This window comes from Euleptes europaea, chromosome 17 (assembly GCF_029931775.1).
Source record: "Euleptes europaea isolate rEulEur1 chromosome 17, rEulEur1.hap1, whole genome shotgun sequence".
In the NCBI taxonomy this organism is placed as follows: domain Eukaryota; kingdom Metazoa; phylum Chordata; class Lepidosauria; order Squamata; family Sphaerodactylidae; genus Euleptes; species Euleptes europaea.
The window spans coordinates 49,640,321-49,652,376 of NC_079328.1; the positions used below are offsets into that span (position 1 = coordinate 49,640,321).

A 12,056-nucleotide genomic window follows, 5' to 3' on the forward strand; every position below is an offset into this window, starting at 1 on the left:
GAACATCATCTCTGGAGCCACCAATGTCAGCCATACTATCTCAGGTTCATACTCCTGCTCATCTTCTAATGTGATTTATGCCAGCAATGCCCTTCCACAATCTACATTGGACAAACGGGTCAGTCTCTTACTTCCATTATTCATGGAAGGTTTTTTATTGGATTTGTCAGTCTCTAGATGCACATTTTCCCCATCTGAATTCTCGAAACTCTGCATGGCGGCTTATTGTTGAGTTTTGAGAATATGGATGGGGGGAAAGTGCATCGAAAGAGTGGCAAATCCAATGCAAAACCTTCCATGAATAAATGCTCTTAGACAAAGATTAAATGGTCATAAGTCTGACATCAGAAACCACAGTGTTCAAAAACCAGTGGGAGAGCATTGCAACCTTGCAGGACCTTCTGTTGCAAATGTTCTGATGTTCTCCGCAGGGAATATCCAGGACGGCCGCTTGCTCCCATATGCAAGAGGCGCGCGTACTGCGCAGGCGCGTCCGGGCTTCCCTCCTCTGCGCTGGAGGCACCGGAGTCGGGGCGGAGTCATGGCTGCCCCCCGCTGATTGGCTCCTCGCCCTCCCAGGGGCGGGGCCGAGCGGCTCCTCGCCGGTTCCTTTCCCCCCGCCTTCCAATTCGGCCACGCCCCCACTCGCTCTCCTCTGGAGCGCCGGAGGGAGGGAGGGGGGGCGCGACTCACCCCGGCGCGTGCGCACACGCGCGCACGCGCTTCGTCCTCACAGGGCCGTCGACGTCGCTCCCGGATGACGTCACGCCATGGCCGCCCCGCTCTGCCGCCGCCAGTAGAGGCCCCGTCGCGCGCGCGCCGCCGCTTCCCGGAACCGCTTTTCCCGCTCCCCCCTCCCCGCCCGGCCAGGTGAGGAGCGGCGGGACCAGGCCTCCGGGACCGAGAGGGGAGGCGGGGGCCGGGAGGGGCGGCTCCGACGTCTCTGGGAGGGGGGAGGGGGGAGGGGGAGGAGGCCGCGGCCCCGGGGGAAGGGGGGGCTGAGTGGCGTCATCGGGAGGGGAGGGGGCGAGCCCCACCAGGGCGGAGGGGGGAGTTGATGGGGGGAGGGGTGACCTCGGGGGGCTCCCCCGGGGGAGGAGTCGGGCCCCGCCCCTGGTCCTGGGGGGGGGGGCTGCCCCACGAAAAGGAGGGGGTAGCTGGTCACGGCCCAGGCTGCTGAAGGGGTTATTCCGGATTGCTTTCGGGAATGGGGTGGGGGGCTGCTTGAGGTGGTTTAAAGGAGGCTCTGACAGGCTCTCGGAGGAGGAGCAGCAGCAAATCTATCAAGGGTTGTCAGTCACCCAGGTCGGATGGATCCTCCATGTTCAGGGGCAGCGTGCCAGTTGCTGAGGGAGAACGGTCGGTGGAGGCATGGAATCATAGAGTTGAAGGGACCGCCGGGGGTCATCTAGTCCAACCCCCTGCACAATGCAGGAAATACACAACTACCCCCCCCCACACACACACACACCAGTGGCTCCCTACTCCATGTCTATAAGATGGCCAAGATGCCCTCCCTCTCATCATCTGCTTAAGGTCTTAGAATCAGCATTGCTGACCGATGGCCTCTGACAAAAGACCTCCAGGCAGTTTCCTGCTTGCTCGGCTTGTGGCTGTCCTGGGGTCATCTGGTTGGCCACTGTGTGGGGGGTGGGATGCTGGGCTAGATGGGCCTTGGGCCTGATCTGGCGTGGCCTGTGGGTGGCCTTCCCCCCTATGGTGAGGGTCTGGGAGACGTTTCCATGGTGGAAAATGATGGTGGCAAAGCTTGTCTTAGCTGCATGAAGAGGCTCCATAGCCATTGATGAGAAGAGGTTGAGGACCTAATTCACGCACGGTGTGAGGGGGTCGAAGTAGCTTGTTGGAACTGTGTGGGCTGGTGGGGCCATGAAGCATGGGTCTGAAGGCCCTGCAAGGTAAGTGGTAGAGCTTGAGGAAGGAGTTTTTCCACATAATGGAAGGGGAAACAGGAATATGTATCTCCCCCTTCTTGCTGAGGAGAAACCTGTTTTGTTTTGTTTTTAAAAAAAGGCAAAGTGTAGTGAGGAACCTGGATGTCACTATTTGTGGGATGGGGAGATTGAAAAGTACAAATATTGCTTGGAGGTGGCAGCTATTCTTGAAAGGGCATGCTTACCCACAGTGGCATCTTGACAGCGAGAGAGCGGGTATCAGGATGCAAGGGTTTGTCTCAGAATCCCCCAAAATAAAGTGTGATCCTTCAGTGGACAAGGATGGCAGTGACTGTGGGAATGCTGATGGAGTCATAGTTCTTGTTAGCTCTCATTTGACCTGGAAATATTTGCTCCCAAGCATGGACTGGTGGCTCCTGGAGAATTTTAAGTAAAAGTTGTCAGACGGTAGTTCTGGGGTACTCCTAGTAAGTTAGAGACGCAGGGTTCTTTGTTGTCATCAAAGGGCTTTTAAAAAGAGACATTAAGTACTGTGTATTAGAGACTTACCATTAAACCCAACATGAATAACCATTAGCCGCCAAGGAGACCTCTGGGGTTTCAGTTAAACCTGTCCTCAGAACACCACATGCCCTTTTTCAGATTGCTAATGAATACTTTTCTCCAGTTACAGTCCACTTTATACAGCCATTTTTCTGTAATCGTGACACACATGGAGTTTTTAAAAATGCAAAATGGTGTATTGTATGTAACTGAATCTGTAGGTGTGGTAAGTTGATTTATTTAAAAGTCATTTGGATGGGGCAATGGACGCCTCTTCGTCACTGGGGTGCTGAAGTGCTACAGTCAAGAATACCATGGAAACTGTTCTACTGCTGTCGCCAACTGTATTTCCAGGTGTCTGCTTCTGAGTGGCAGGGTTATAGGTCCAAGCTGGATGACCGATATTGTTTCACTGCTCACTGGGACATGTTTTGGAAAGTTGTGATATTGGGCATCCCACTCTCTGTGTCTCACTCCCTGTTCATCATTGTCTTCTTGAAGTTTGGTGTTGGGGGCTTGTAAATGGTATTCCAGCCATACAGGAACTCTTTTTTTTTTTTTCACTTAGCCCTAGCATGGCTGGGTAACACGTAAGCGACCCAGCTGTGTGGGTGGAGACTGGCTGTATGGATTCCTTCTTTGGAACTAGCATCTGTAGGCTCCCTGGGACAAAGTAGTTCCCACGTGGCTAAAGTTCTGTCGAAGGGGAGTCCTCAGCATTACCAGCAAAGCCTGAAATGGTCTAGTAGATATTGAAAAGCAGGGAAAGAATAGCTGTGACAAGAAGATCGATCTGCCCACGTCTTACGACACTTGGGCCCCAGAATTTCACACAGTGTGTATGAAATTTCCCCGCAGGAAAGTGCTCTGCCACCCACCACCCAGGATAAATCCAAATCAGTCAAGCCAGTGAGTTGCATCAAGCATGAAAGCCATGATGAACACACATGAAGCTGCCTTATGCTGAATCAGACCCTCAGACCATCAAAGTCAGTACTGTCTACTCAGACCGGCAGTGGCTCTCTGGGGTCTCAGGCAGAGGTCTTTCACACCACCCTGACCTTTCTTGCAAACTCTTTCATGGTCAGTACCCTGGACAGGTTCTGTTGAGTAGACTTAACAGTGAGCCTTCCATATGCTCCATTGTAGTCACAATCCAGTAGACGTGACATTGGGTGCTTTCACACAGCCCATTGCACTTTCAATGCACTTTGAAGGTGGCTTTTACTCTGAACTGGCAAAATCCACTTGCAAACTGAAAGTGGATTGAAAGTGCATTATTTGGGCTGTGCAAAAGTGCCCGTTGTCATCCTGAGAGACTCTGTCCAAGTATAGTGTGAATGCTTTCCCCCTGAAACAACCGTAGTATCTCTAGTGATTCCCGTTTCTTTATTCATGGGCAGGGTTGGAAAGATCTTGGGCATCTGGAAGTTTGATGCTGGCAACCAGAACACTTAAGTAGTATTTGTGGGGGAGGTAGTTTGGAATTTCCTGCATTGTGCAGAGGGTTGGACTAGATGACCCTGGTGGTCATCTAGACCAATAGAACTCTATGATTCTATTTGGCCACTTGCAGGCTGTTTGTTAAAAACTGAAGCTGGAGGCTTGAACTTGTCCCTCCCCTTCTCTGTTCCTAGATCACTTGGCATTCTGTATTAGCTTTTAAAACAAGCATTGTAGGTTAGGCTTTTGTGAAGTAAAAAGAAGCCTTTAGGGTTGCTGTTCTGTACATGATTTTCCATCAAGCCACTTTCAACAGTTCCAAGATAGTTTAGTTAGCTTCTCTGGTTTACTCCTCTTTTTCATCTTCCAGTTTTGTTAATAGCTAGTTTTTCATTTGCTTCTAGAAGGATTTCCTGTAGGTAACAAGGCAAGGAAAACTTCATTTAAAATGAAGGAGAGTACACTTGAAGTACATCATAAAAGGTAAAAGTCCCCCGTGCAAGCATCAGTCATTCCTGACCCATGGGGTATTGTCACATCCCGACGTTTACTAGGCAGACTTTGTTTACGGGGTGGTTTGCCAGTGCCTTCCCCAGTCATCTTCCCTTTACCCCCAGCAAGCTGGGTACTCATTTGACCGACCTCAGAAGGATGGAAGGCTGAGTCAGCCTTGAGCCGGCTACCTGAAACTGACTTCAGTTTGGATCGAACTCAGGTCATGAGCAGAGCTTGGGTTGCAGTATTGCAGCTTACCATTCTGCGCCACGGGGCTCCTTCGAAGTACATCATGCTGGAAGTTAAAGTGGTTAAGAGACAAACTGCTTTTATCTGCCAATGAAATGTACACTGGCGTTAACTTTTCCTGCTCAGGAGTTAATCTGGGGAGGGCATCACAGTGACATCCCCCAGAAACGTGTTTGCCTTTAAGCCGTCTGTTTGAGCCAGGCTAAGAAACAATTACCCCAGCCCTCTTCATCAGACACGTTGCACGTTTTTGTAAGCTTGTTAATTCTGACCTTTAATTTCAGATGTTTCGAACTGGAAGCAAACTGTCCTGTGTGTGCTCTCAGAAGGGGATAATTTCTCAAGCAGTTAAACAGTTTTAAACTGTAATCGAAAAACAGCTGGGATTGCAGACTGTTGGTGATGGATGTTTCTGATCTCGGTGTTGGCCTTTAAGTGCTTTTAAAATGGCCAATTTGTGAAAAGCCCATCCAGGCCTCTCTTGCCTGCCCTGGACCGCAATTAACAGGAGGTGATTAGCAGTGCTCTTGTCTCACCCCACTCCTCATAGTATCGCTTCAGTTGTCGTTTATGTGAGCTTAACATTCAGATCTGACTCAAAATGCGATGCATGGTCCTTGCTGAGGGACTTTGGGGTGTTTTGAAGTGCTGCCTCAATTAACACAAACCACAGTTCTGCTTTTGTTCTTTGCTGCCGATGCAAATGCATGCAGGTTCGTGACATGCTCTTGAGGTGGTGACTTTTTCCCCACTGGCCCATGTGGTAGCAATTATGATGTGGTGTTTGTCACCTCTTCTTCTGTATAGTTTATCTGTGTTAATTTTTGCTACCCTCGTGGAGGAAAGAGGTTGGCCTGCTGCTTGGCATGTCTGACGCAGCCTGAACCGTTTCTAGAAGGGTTATTTCTGGTGAGGGGGAGAGAAAGACTAAAGTGTTAAGCAAAACAGAGAGAGGTCTCTGCAATGGAGTATTGCCTATGAAGGCTCAGGGAAGGTTCTGCTTTTATAAGTGAACATCAGCATAGCTAGGTACTGCAGACCTAAGCACGCTTACCTGGCAGTGAACCCTGTTGTCTACAGCGTGACTGACGTTGGAATAAACATACACAGGGTTGCACTGGGAATCTGGCAGGAATTTAAGAGACTTCGGGTGGGCTGTTGCCACTGGAGGTGGGTGGTGGTCTTAGTGTTCCATTTCCTGGAGCACTTCAGAGCCCAGTGAAGAGGAGGGAGCAAAGCAAAGAGAACACATGCTGCTTCCACCGATCCCCCTCCCTTCTGCCTTCCTCCCCCAGAGAACTTGCCAGACTTCTTTGAAGGTGCTGTATCTCAGTTGCCCTATGAAGCTCTTTATGCCAAGCACTTCAGGGGAAGCCTGAGGGGAAGATGTTTTAGGAAAGCAGGAAGGAACTGTATGTTCTGGAAAATGGTTAGGAAACCCAGGTTAGATACCCCTCACATTCTTAAAGAGCCTGTTAATTCTTACAAATGGTGTGAGTCTTGGTTGGGGTTTTCTTTTCTTTCTTTCTTCCTCCTTTCCTTTCCTTTCCTTCCTTGACCTTTCAACCTAAGCTTGTGATAAGACAAGCAGCACGATGGTGGAATGCGCTGCCTCGGAGGGTGGTGGAGTCCCTGTCTTTGGAGGTCTTTAAGCAGAGGCTAGATGGCCATCTGTCGGGAGTGCTTTGATTGTGGGATCCTGCATGGTGGGGGGAGGGTTGGTGTCACTGAGGATGGGGGGGGAGGTAGTTGTTAATTTCCTGCATTGGGCAGGGGGTTGGACTAGATAACCCTGGTGGTCCCTTCCTACTCTATGATTCTATGAGAGATCTGGCGAGTGAGGGCAGCGGCATTTGGGGGCAGGAGACTCAAAGTTCAGGTAGCTATTTTATCTGGGATAATGCTCTGTCTCTCTTGGCTGAGCATGCTTTATATTATGCGGGGAGGGGCCATGGCCTCGTGGTAGAGCCTTTGCTTGGTATGCCGAAGGTCCCAGGTTCCATCCCTGGCATCTCCAGTTAAAGGACCAAGTAGGAGGTGATGGGAAAAACCTCTGCCTGAGACCCAGGAGAGCCGCTGCTGGTCAGAGTAGACAATACTGACTGATGGACCAAGGGTCTGATGCAGTATGGCAGCTTCATGTGTGTTCATTATTAGTGTCAGAAACAGAATAGATAAAAGTAGGCCTAAGACTGGGAACTGTGGTATATTCTAAGTCTATACCCCACACACTTGACTACTTTGCCTCCCTTTCTTGTTGCTTGGGACTGTCCTATGAACTCAGTGGCTTCTGCCTCCAGCCCACATCCCTCCTTCTAAGAAAGCCTGGCCACTCTTTCTCACTCTCACAGATGCAGGCTGCTTTTGTGTTGGTTGCACAGTGCCATAGATGTGCCAGGGCTTTCCCAGCCCAGGTATGTGGAGCTGCATCTTTATAATTCCTTCGCTTAGATTCCTGTTGTGTAGCTAAAGAATTTCGGGCCAATCTTCAGGGGCCTCCTGTTGAGATATGCATGGTTCTGGCAAGTGCCCTAACGTCTCCAACTGCAAGTATGGAATATTTGTCAGGCTGGGCTGTAGCCCATGGACGTCTCTGCCACAGCAAAGGTGCAACAGGATACTGTTGTTTTTGCTGCAACTGACTTAATGTGTCTTCCCCCCTGGAATTTTTAATAGCTAGGTATTATAATCTTCCCTGAGCCTTTGGGAAAGAAACCCAAGTAATATTTTTTACAGCTGCATTACCTTTGTGTCGTGATTTCGCCCATTCTGCATTCGGTGTAAGTTTCTGGGTATGAATTTACCCTTTCGTGGGTTGGGTTTCCGAAATGGCTTGTGTTTGGTTGTTGCTGTGATTGCCCGTGGCGATGCTGTGGCAGGGCAGGTAGATGAGAACTGAGAAAGAGGCTCCATGCCTGGCAAGGTGAGGAGAAAGGAAAGGCAACAGGGAGGTTGAATAGAGCTGTCCTGTAAATCCAAGGCCCTGTGCTCATAATCCCAACTTTGCGCCCAAAAGGGGCAGAAGCTTGTGCATTAGAGAAATCTGAGAGTCTTGTCATCATCTTTATCCGAACCAGGAATTAGATTAGTTCATCTGGGAAACCCTGGAGACAGTGTGATGTAGTGGTTAAGAGTGGTGGTTTGGAGCGGTGGAGTCTGATCTGGAGAACCGGGTTTGATTCCCCACTCCTACACATGAAGCCAGCTGGGTGACCATGGGAAAATCACATTCTCTCAGCCTCACCCACCTCACAAGGTGTCTGTTGTGGGGAGGGGAAGGTGATTCTAAGCTGGTTTGAGTCTCCCTTAAGTGGTAGAGAAAGTCGGCATATAAAAACCAACTCTTCTTCTTCTCCTCTTCCCCCCTCCTCCTCCTCCTTCACTTCCTTGGAGCAGAGAACAGCCCACTTTTAAGGCTGTGATCATAAACAGTGCTCTGCCGGACGTTGTGGGACTGGGAACTTCTAGCTGTGCAGATTCCCACTTTTACCCTATTATACAATAAGAAAATATCAGACCTGCTCCAATACTCCCCCCCCCGTATCGTAAATGGAGTCCTTGCATTTGTCGGCTACCTAGGAAATGTAGGCAGCATAAGGACTGAGGGCCCTGACCTGGATGGCCCAGGCTAGCCCAATCCTGGAGGCTAAGCGGGATTGAGGAGATCACCAAGGAAGTCCAGGGTTGCTACGCAAAGGCAGGCGATGGCAAACCACCTCTGAGCATCTCTGGCCTTGAAAACCCCATGAGGGGGTCACCATAGGTCGACTGCAACTTGGCAGCGCTTTCCACCACCACCAAAGACTGAGAGAGTTCCTGTTAGATCACAGCTTTAAGACCTGGAAGGCTTCCATAATGGCTTCCCTTGTCTTAAGGTGCTCACATCAGTGTGTTTTTCACCCAGGGAAATGGGTCAGATGAATGTACACATGTCTGAAAACTATACCATTAAAAAGGAGGCCTGAAGTGGTGGAAGGAGGGATTTGGGGCTTGCTATTCTATCTTTGGTTTGAGCTGGAGATGTTTTAACTGTTATTGTAAGCCACCTTCAACCAAGAGGAAAGGTAGGATAGAAATGTTTTAATAAATAAATTTCCCCTCCTCTCCTTTACAGAAACTAGCAGGCCCACATGGATGTTTCTGAAAGCCCAGAACAAAGCCCCCGCTCTCCCAATGAGAAGGAGGAGGAGGAAGAAGAGGAAGACCAGCAGCTGTCTGATGATGAAATCCTGAAAGAGAGCGGCTCAGAGCATGAGAAGGACGGAGAGGAAGGGCAGGATGCCCATTTGGGAGAAGAGGAAGATGCGGCCAGAGTGTTGAGTCAGGAGGAAGAAGAGGAGAATCACTCGGAGGAAGAGGACCACTTGAGCGAAGCCAAGTCTCCAGATTCTGACAACAATGAACGCAACAGGGAGCCAAAGGGCCCTTTGAGTGTCAAGGAGGAAGAGGAAGAGAGGGCAAATGATCTTGGGGACGAAGCCTCCTCTGTCACTCGTGAGCTGGATGAGCACGAGTTGGACTATGACGAGGAGGTTCCGGAAGAGCCGAGCACTGTTGCTGCTGACGATGAGACCGACAAGGCTGGGGCAGAGGAGGAGGAAGAGGAGGAGAAGGGAGATGAAGCCCCCGAGGACGAGAAGAAACCCGGCGCCAAGAGTGATGATGAAAAGGACGGACAGGAGCCCCTCGACAAAAAGAAAGAGGAAGATGACGGAGAAATTGACGACGGCGAGATTGATGTAAGTTCTGGAGTCTTTCCCCCTGCCCCCTACCTTGTGTTATGCCCCTTAGCTGTTGGAGAAACACTAAAGCTCTGGGGCTTCAAAGTATTTGGCTCCCCTTCAGTTTTGTAGACCTGATGCATATTCAGAAAGGGCCGTCTCCATTGGTGTGTTTGGATCAAGAGGAGTTATAACACGCATGTTAAGCTTTCCTGGAAATGTCAGGGTTACTCCCAGCACGTTTGTTCAGGGAATTATCAAGCACCTAATTGGGCGATCTGAGAAGTAATTGGCTCTCATGCATAATCTGTGGGAAAGTGGAGAAAGTCCTTGCATGCATGTTGTGTTCCTGCCCCTTTCATGAAGATTTGTGAACAGGTGGAGGCCAGGAAGAGAGTGTGAATCTCCTGTTCTGCACCAAAGGGTCTGGGGGGATCATAACTCCCAAGTAAATGTATGTCCTCCCCTGAAATTATTTGGTGCAAACCTGAAAATATATGTTTATTTGCTTTAGGTTTTCTGTCTACTGTGCGTTCCTCAGAACCGGCTCTAGAGTTTTTGAAGAATCTGAAATATTTAGGCAATGATTCGAGAGGTGGGAAGGGGTGTGTGGTTGAGCAGAGGTGGGGCGAAGGATGCAGCTTCCTTAAGATTCTTAATCCTTAAGATTCAAGAGACACCCTGGAAAACGTCTGGGCTCCAGGAGAAGTTCAATGCTCTTCTTCTTCAGAAGTAGAGAAGGACAAAGAACAAAAGAAATGAATTTTTCCTGGAGCCCAGACGTTTTCCGGGGCGTTTCTTGAATCTTAAGGATTAGCAGTCACCAGCAAGTAGCAGAGAAAGGTGTGGGGCCAGAATGTCCGGGGGTCACGGGAGTCAGCTGGGGAGCCCTGCCACACAGTTCTCTTGTGCACCTCCAAGTGTGTCTCGTTGTTCGTATCAGAAGGCAGATTCCTGGACTCTTGAGTCAGTGTGACTAAAGAGCTGTGACGAATCACTCCATTTGGGGCGGGTAGGGGGGGAACCTTGCTTTCTTACCAACTTCTGCATTTTCAATACCTCTGTGTCTTCCAGGATGACGATCTAGAGGAGGGAGAGGTGAAAGACCCCAGTGACAGGAAAGTGAGGCCGCGCTCCATCTGCCGGTTCTTCGTGAAAGGTGGGAGCCACCCCGCGGGCATTCCCTTCCCCTCGCACATTTGAGGGAGCTGTCGGGGCTGTCATTGTGCTGCCTGGTCTCTCTGGAGGCTTATAGCTTCCAAGCATTTGTGGGACAGCCCAGGGTTGTTTCCCTCGTTCAAGACCAAGCCAGATAGAATCATAGAATCATTGGAAGGGATCACCAGGGTCATCTAGTCCAGCCCGCTGCACAATGCAGGAAATTCATAACTACCTCCCCCCCCACACACACACCTCTAGTGACCCCGACTCCATGCCCAGAAGAAGGCCAAGATGCCCTACGGTCATAGAATCTATGCCCTATGCCTACGGTCATAGAATCAGCATTGCTTTCAGATAGCCATCTAGCCTCTGTTTAAAAATCTCCAGGGAAGGAGAGCTTACCACCTCCCGAGGAAGCCTGTTCCACTAAGGAACCGCTTCGTTAGAAAATCCTTCCTAATGTCTAGACAGAAACTCTTTTGATTTAATTTCAACCCATTGGTTCTGATCCGACCTTCTGGGGCAACAGAAAACAACTCATTACCCTCCTCTCTATGACAGCCCTTCAGGTACTTGAAGATGGTTATCATATCACCTCTCAGTCTTCTCATCTCGGCACCATCCTCTCTATGACAGCCCTTCAAGTACTTCAAATCTGTTAATTATGTTCCAGGCTGAGTCAGACCAAAGGCCCTGCCAATATAGCAGCCCTCGAGGGGTTTGTGGAAGTCCCCAAGCCCTTCCCTGTTGCTTCCCCAACTCCGGCATCGTATTCAGAGGCAAGCTACCTCCAAGCATGGAAGTTCTCTTTCATTAGGATTAGGGTTGTAGAATTAGAAGGAGCCCAGCTCCTGCACAGTGCATCACAAACAGAAGGCTGCTCAGCTTCTATTTGAAGACCTCCACCAAGGAGGAGTGTTCCCTTTCCCCCCCTGTGGTAACTGCTTCCATTGGCAAACCGCTGTTACCATTAGGAAGTTTCTTCTAACGTTCGGCAGAAATCTGCCCACCGTTCACTTTAGCCCATGAAATCTAGGCTTGCCCTTGAGAGCTGCAGAAAACAAGCATGTGAGCCGTTGAAGCTGCCTTATATTGAATCGGGTCCTTGGTCCATCAAAGTCAGTCTTGTCTACTCGGTGGCAGCAGCTCTCCAGGATCTCGGGTAGAGGTCCTTTTCACTGGAAATGCCAGGGATTTGAATCTGGGACCTTCTGCATGCCAAGCAGATGCTCTACCATGGCTCCTCTTTCATGGGCCAGCCCTTCGGGTCCCTCTTTATCAGCAAGGGTCTTAACATTTCTGGGTTTTGAGGCTCTTCTACAGCAACAATGATGCAGAGCTTAGGGAATGAGAGCAGGCAGGCTGGGATAACGTGATTCAGCTGCGGCAGGTGGCTGTGCTCTCCAGCATCAATGGGGCGTCCAGGATTCAGGCCTGCTTTGGTTCGCGCAGCGTCGCTTCTGCGGAGAACTACTTTTGGTACGCTGTCACACGACAAGATCGTCTGATCTCTTCTGGAAAGGCTGGATTC

The 12,056-nt window shown here is 50.0% G+C and overlaps 1 protein-coding gene across 1 annotated transcript in view; it reads left to right on the plus strand.

Moving 5' to 3' along the window:
- The first annotated feature begins 735 nt into the window (after window positions 1-735).
- The window catches only part of ZC3H18 (zinc finger CCCH-type containing 18), a 53,556-nt gene continuing 42,235 nt past the window's right edge, over window positions 736-12,056 (plus strand). Inside the window, exons 1-3 of the mRNA XM_056862749.1 lie at window positions 736-870; window positions 8,758-9,382; window positions 10,439-10,523. Coding sequence (XP_056718727.1) covers window positions 8,774-9,382; window positions 10,439-10,523 — 694 coding nt within the window. The 5' untranslated portion in view covers window positions 736-870; window positions 8,758-8,773. The remainder of the gene's footprint in view (window positions 871-8,757; window positions 9,383-10,438; window positions 10,524-12,056) is intronic.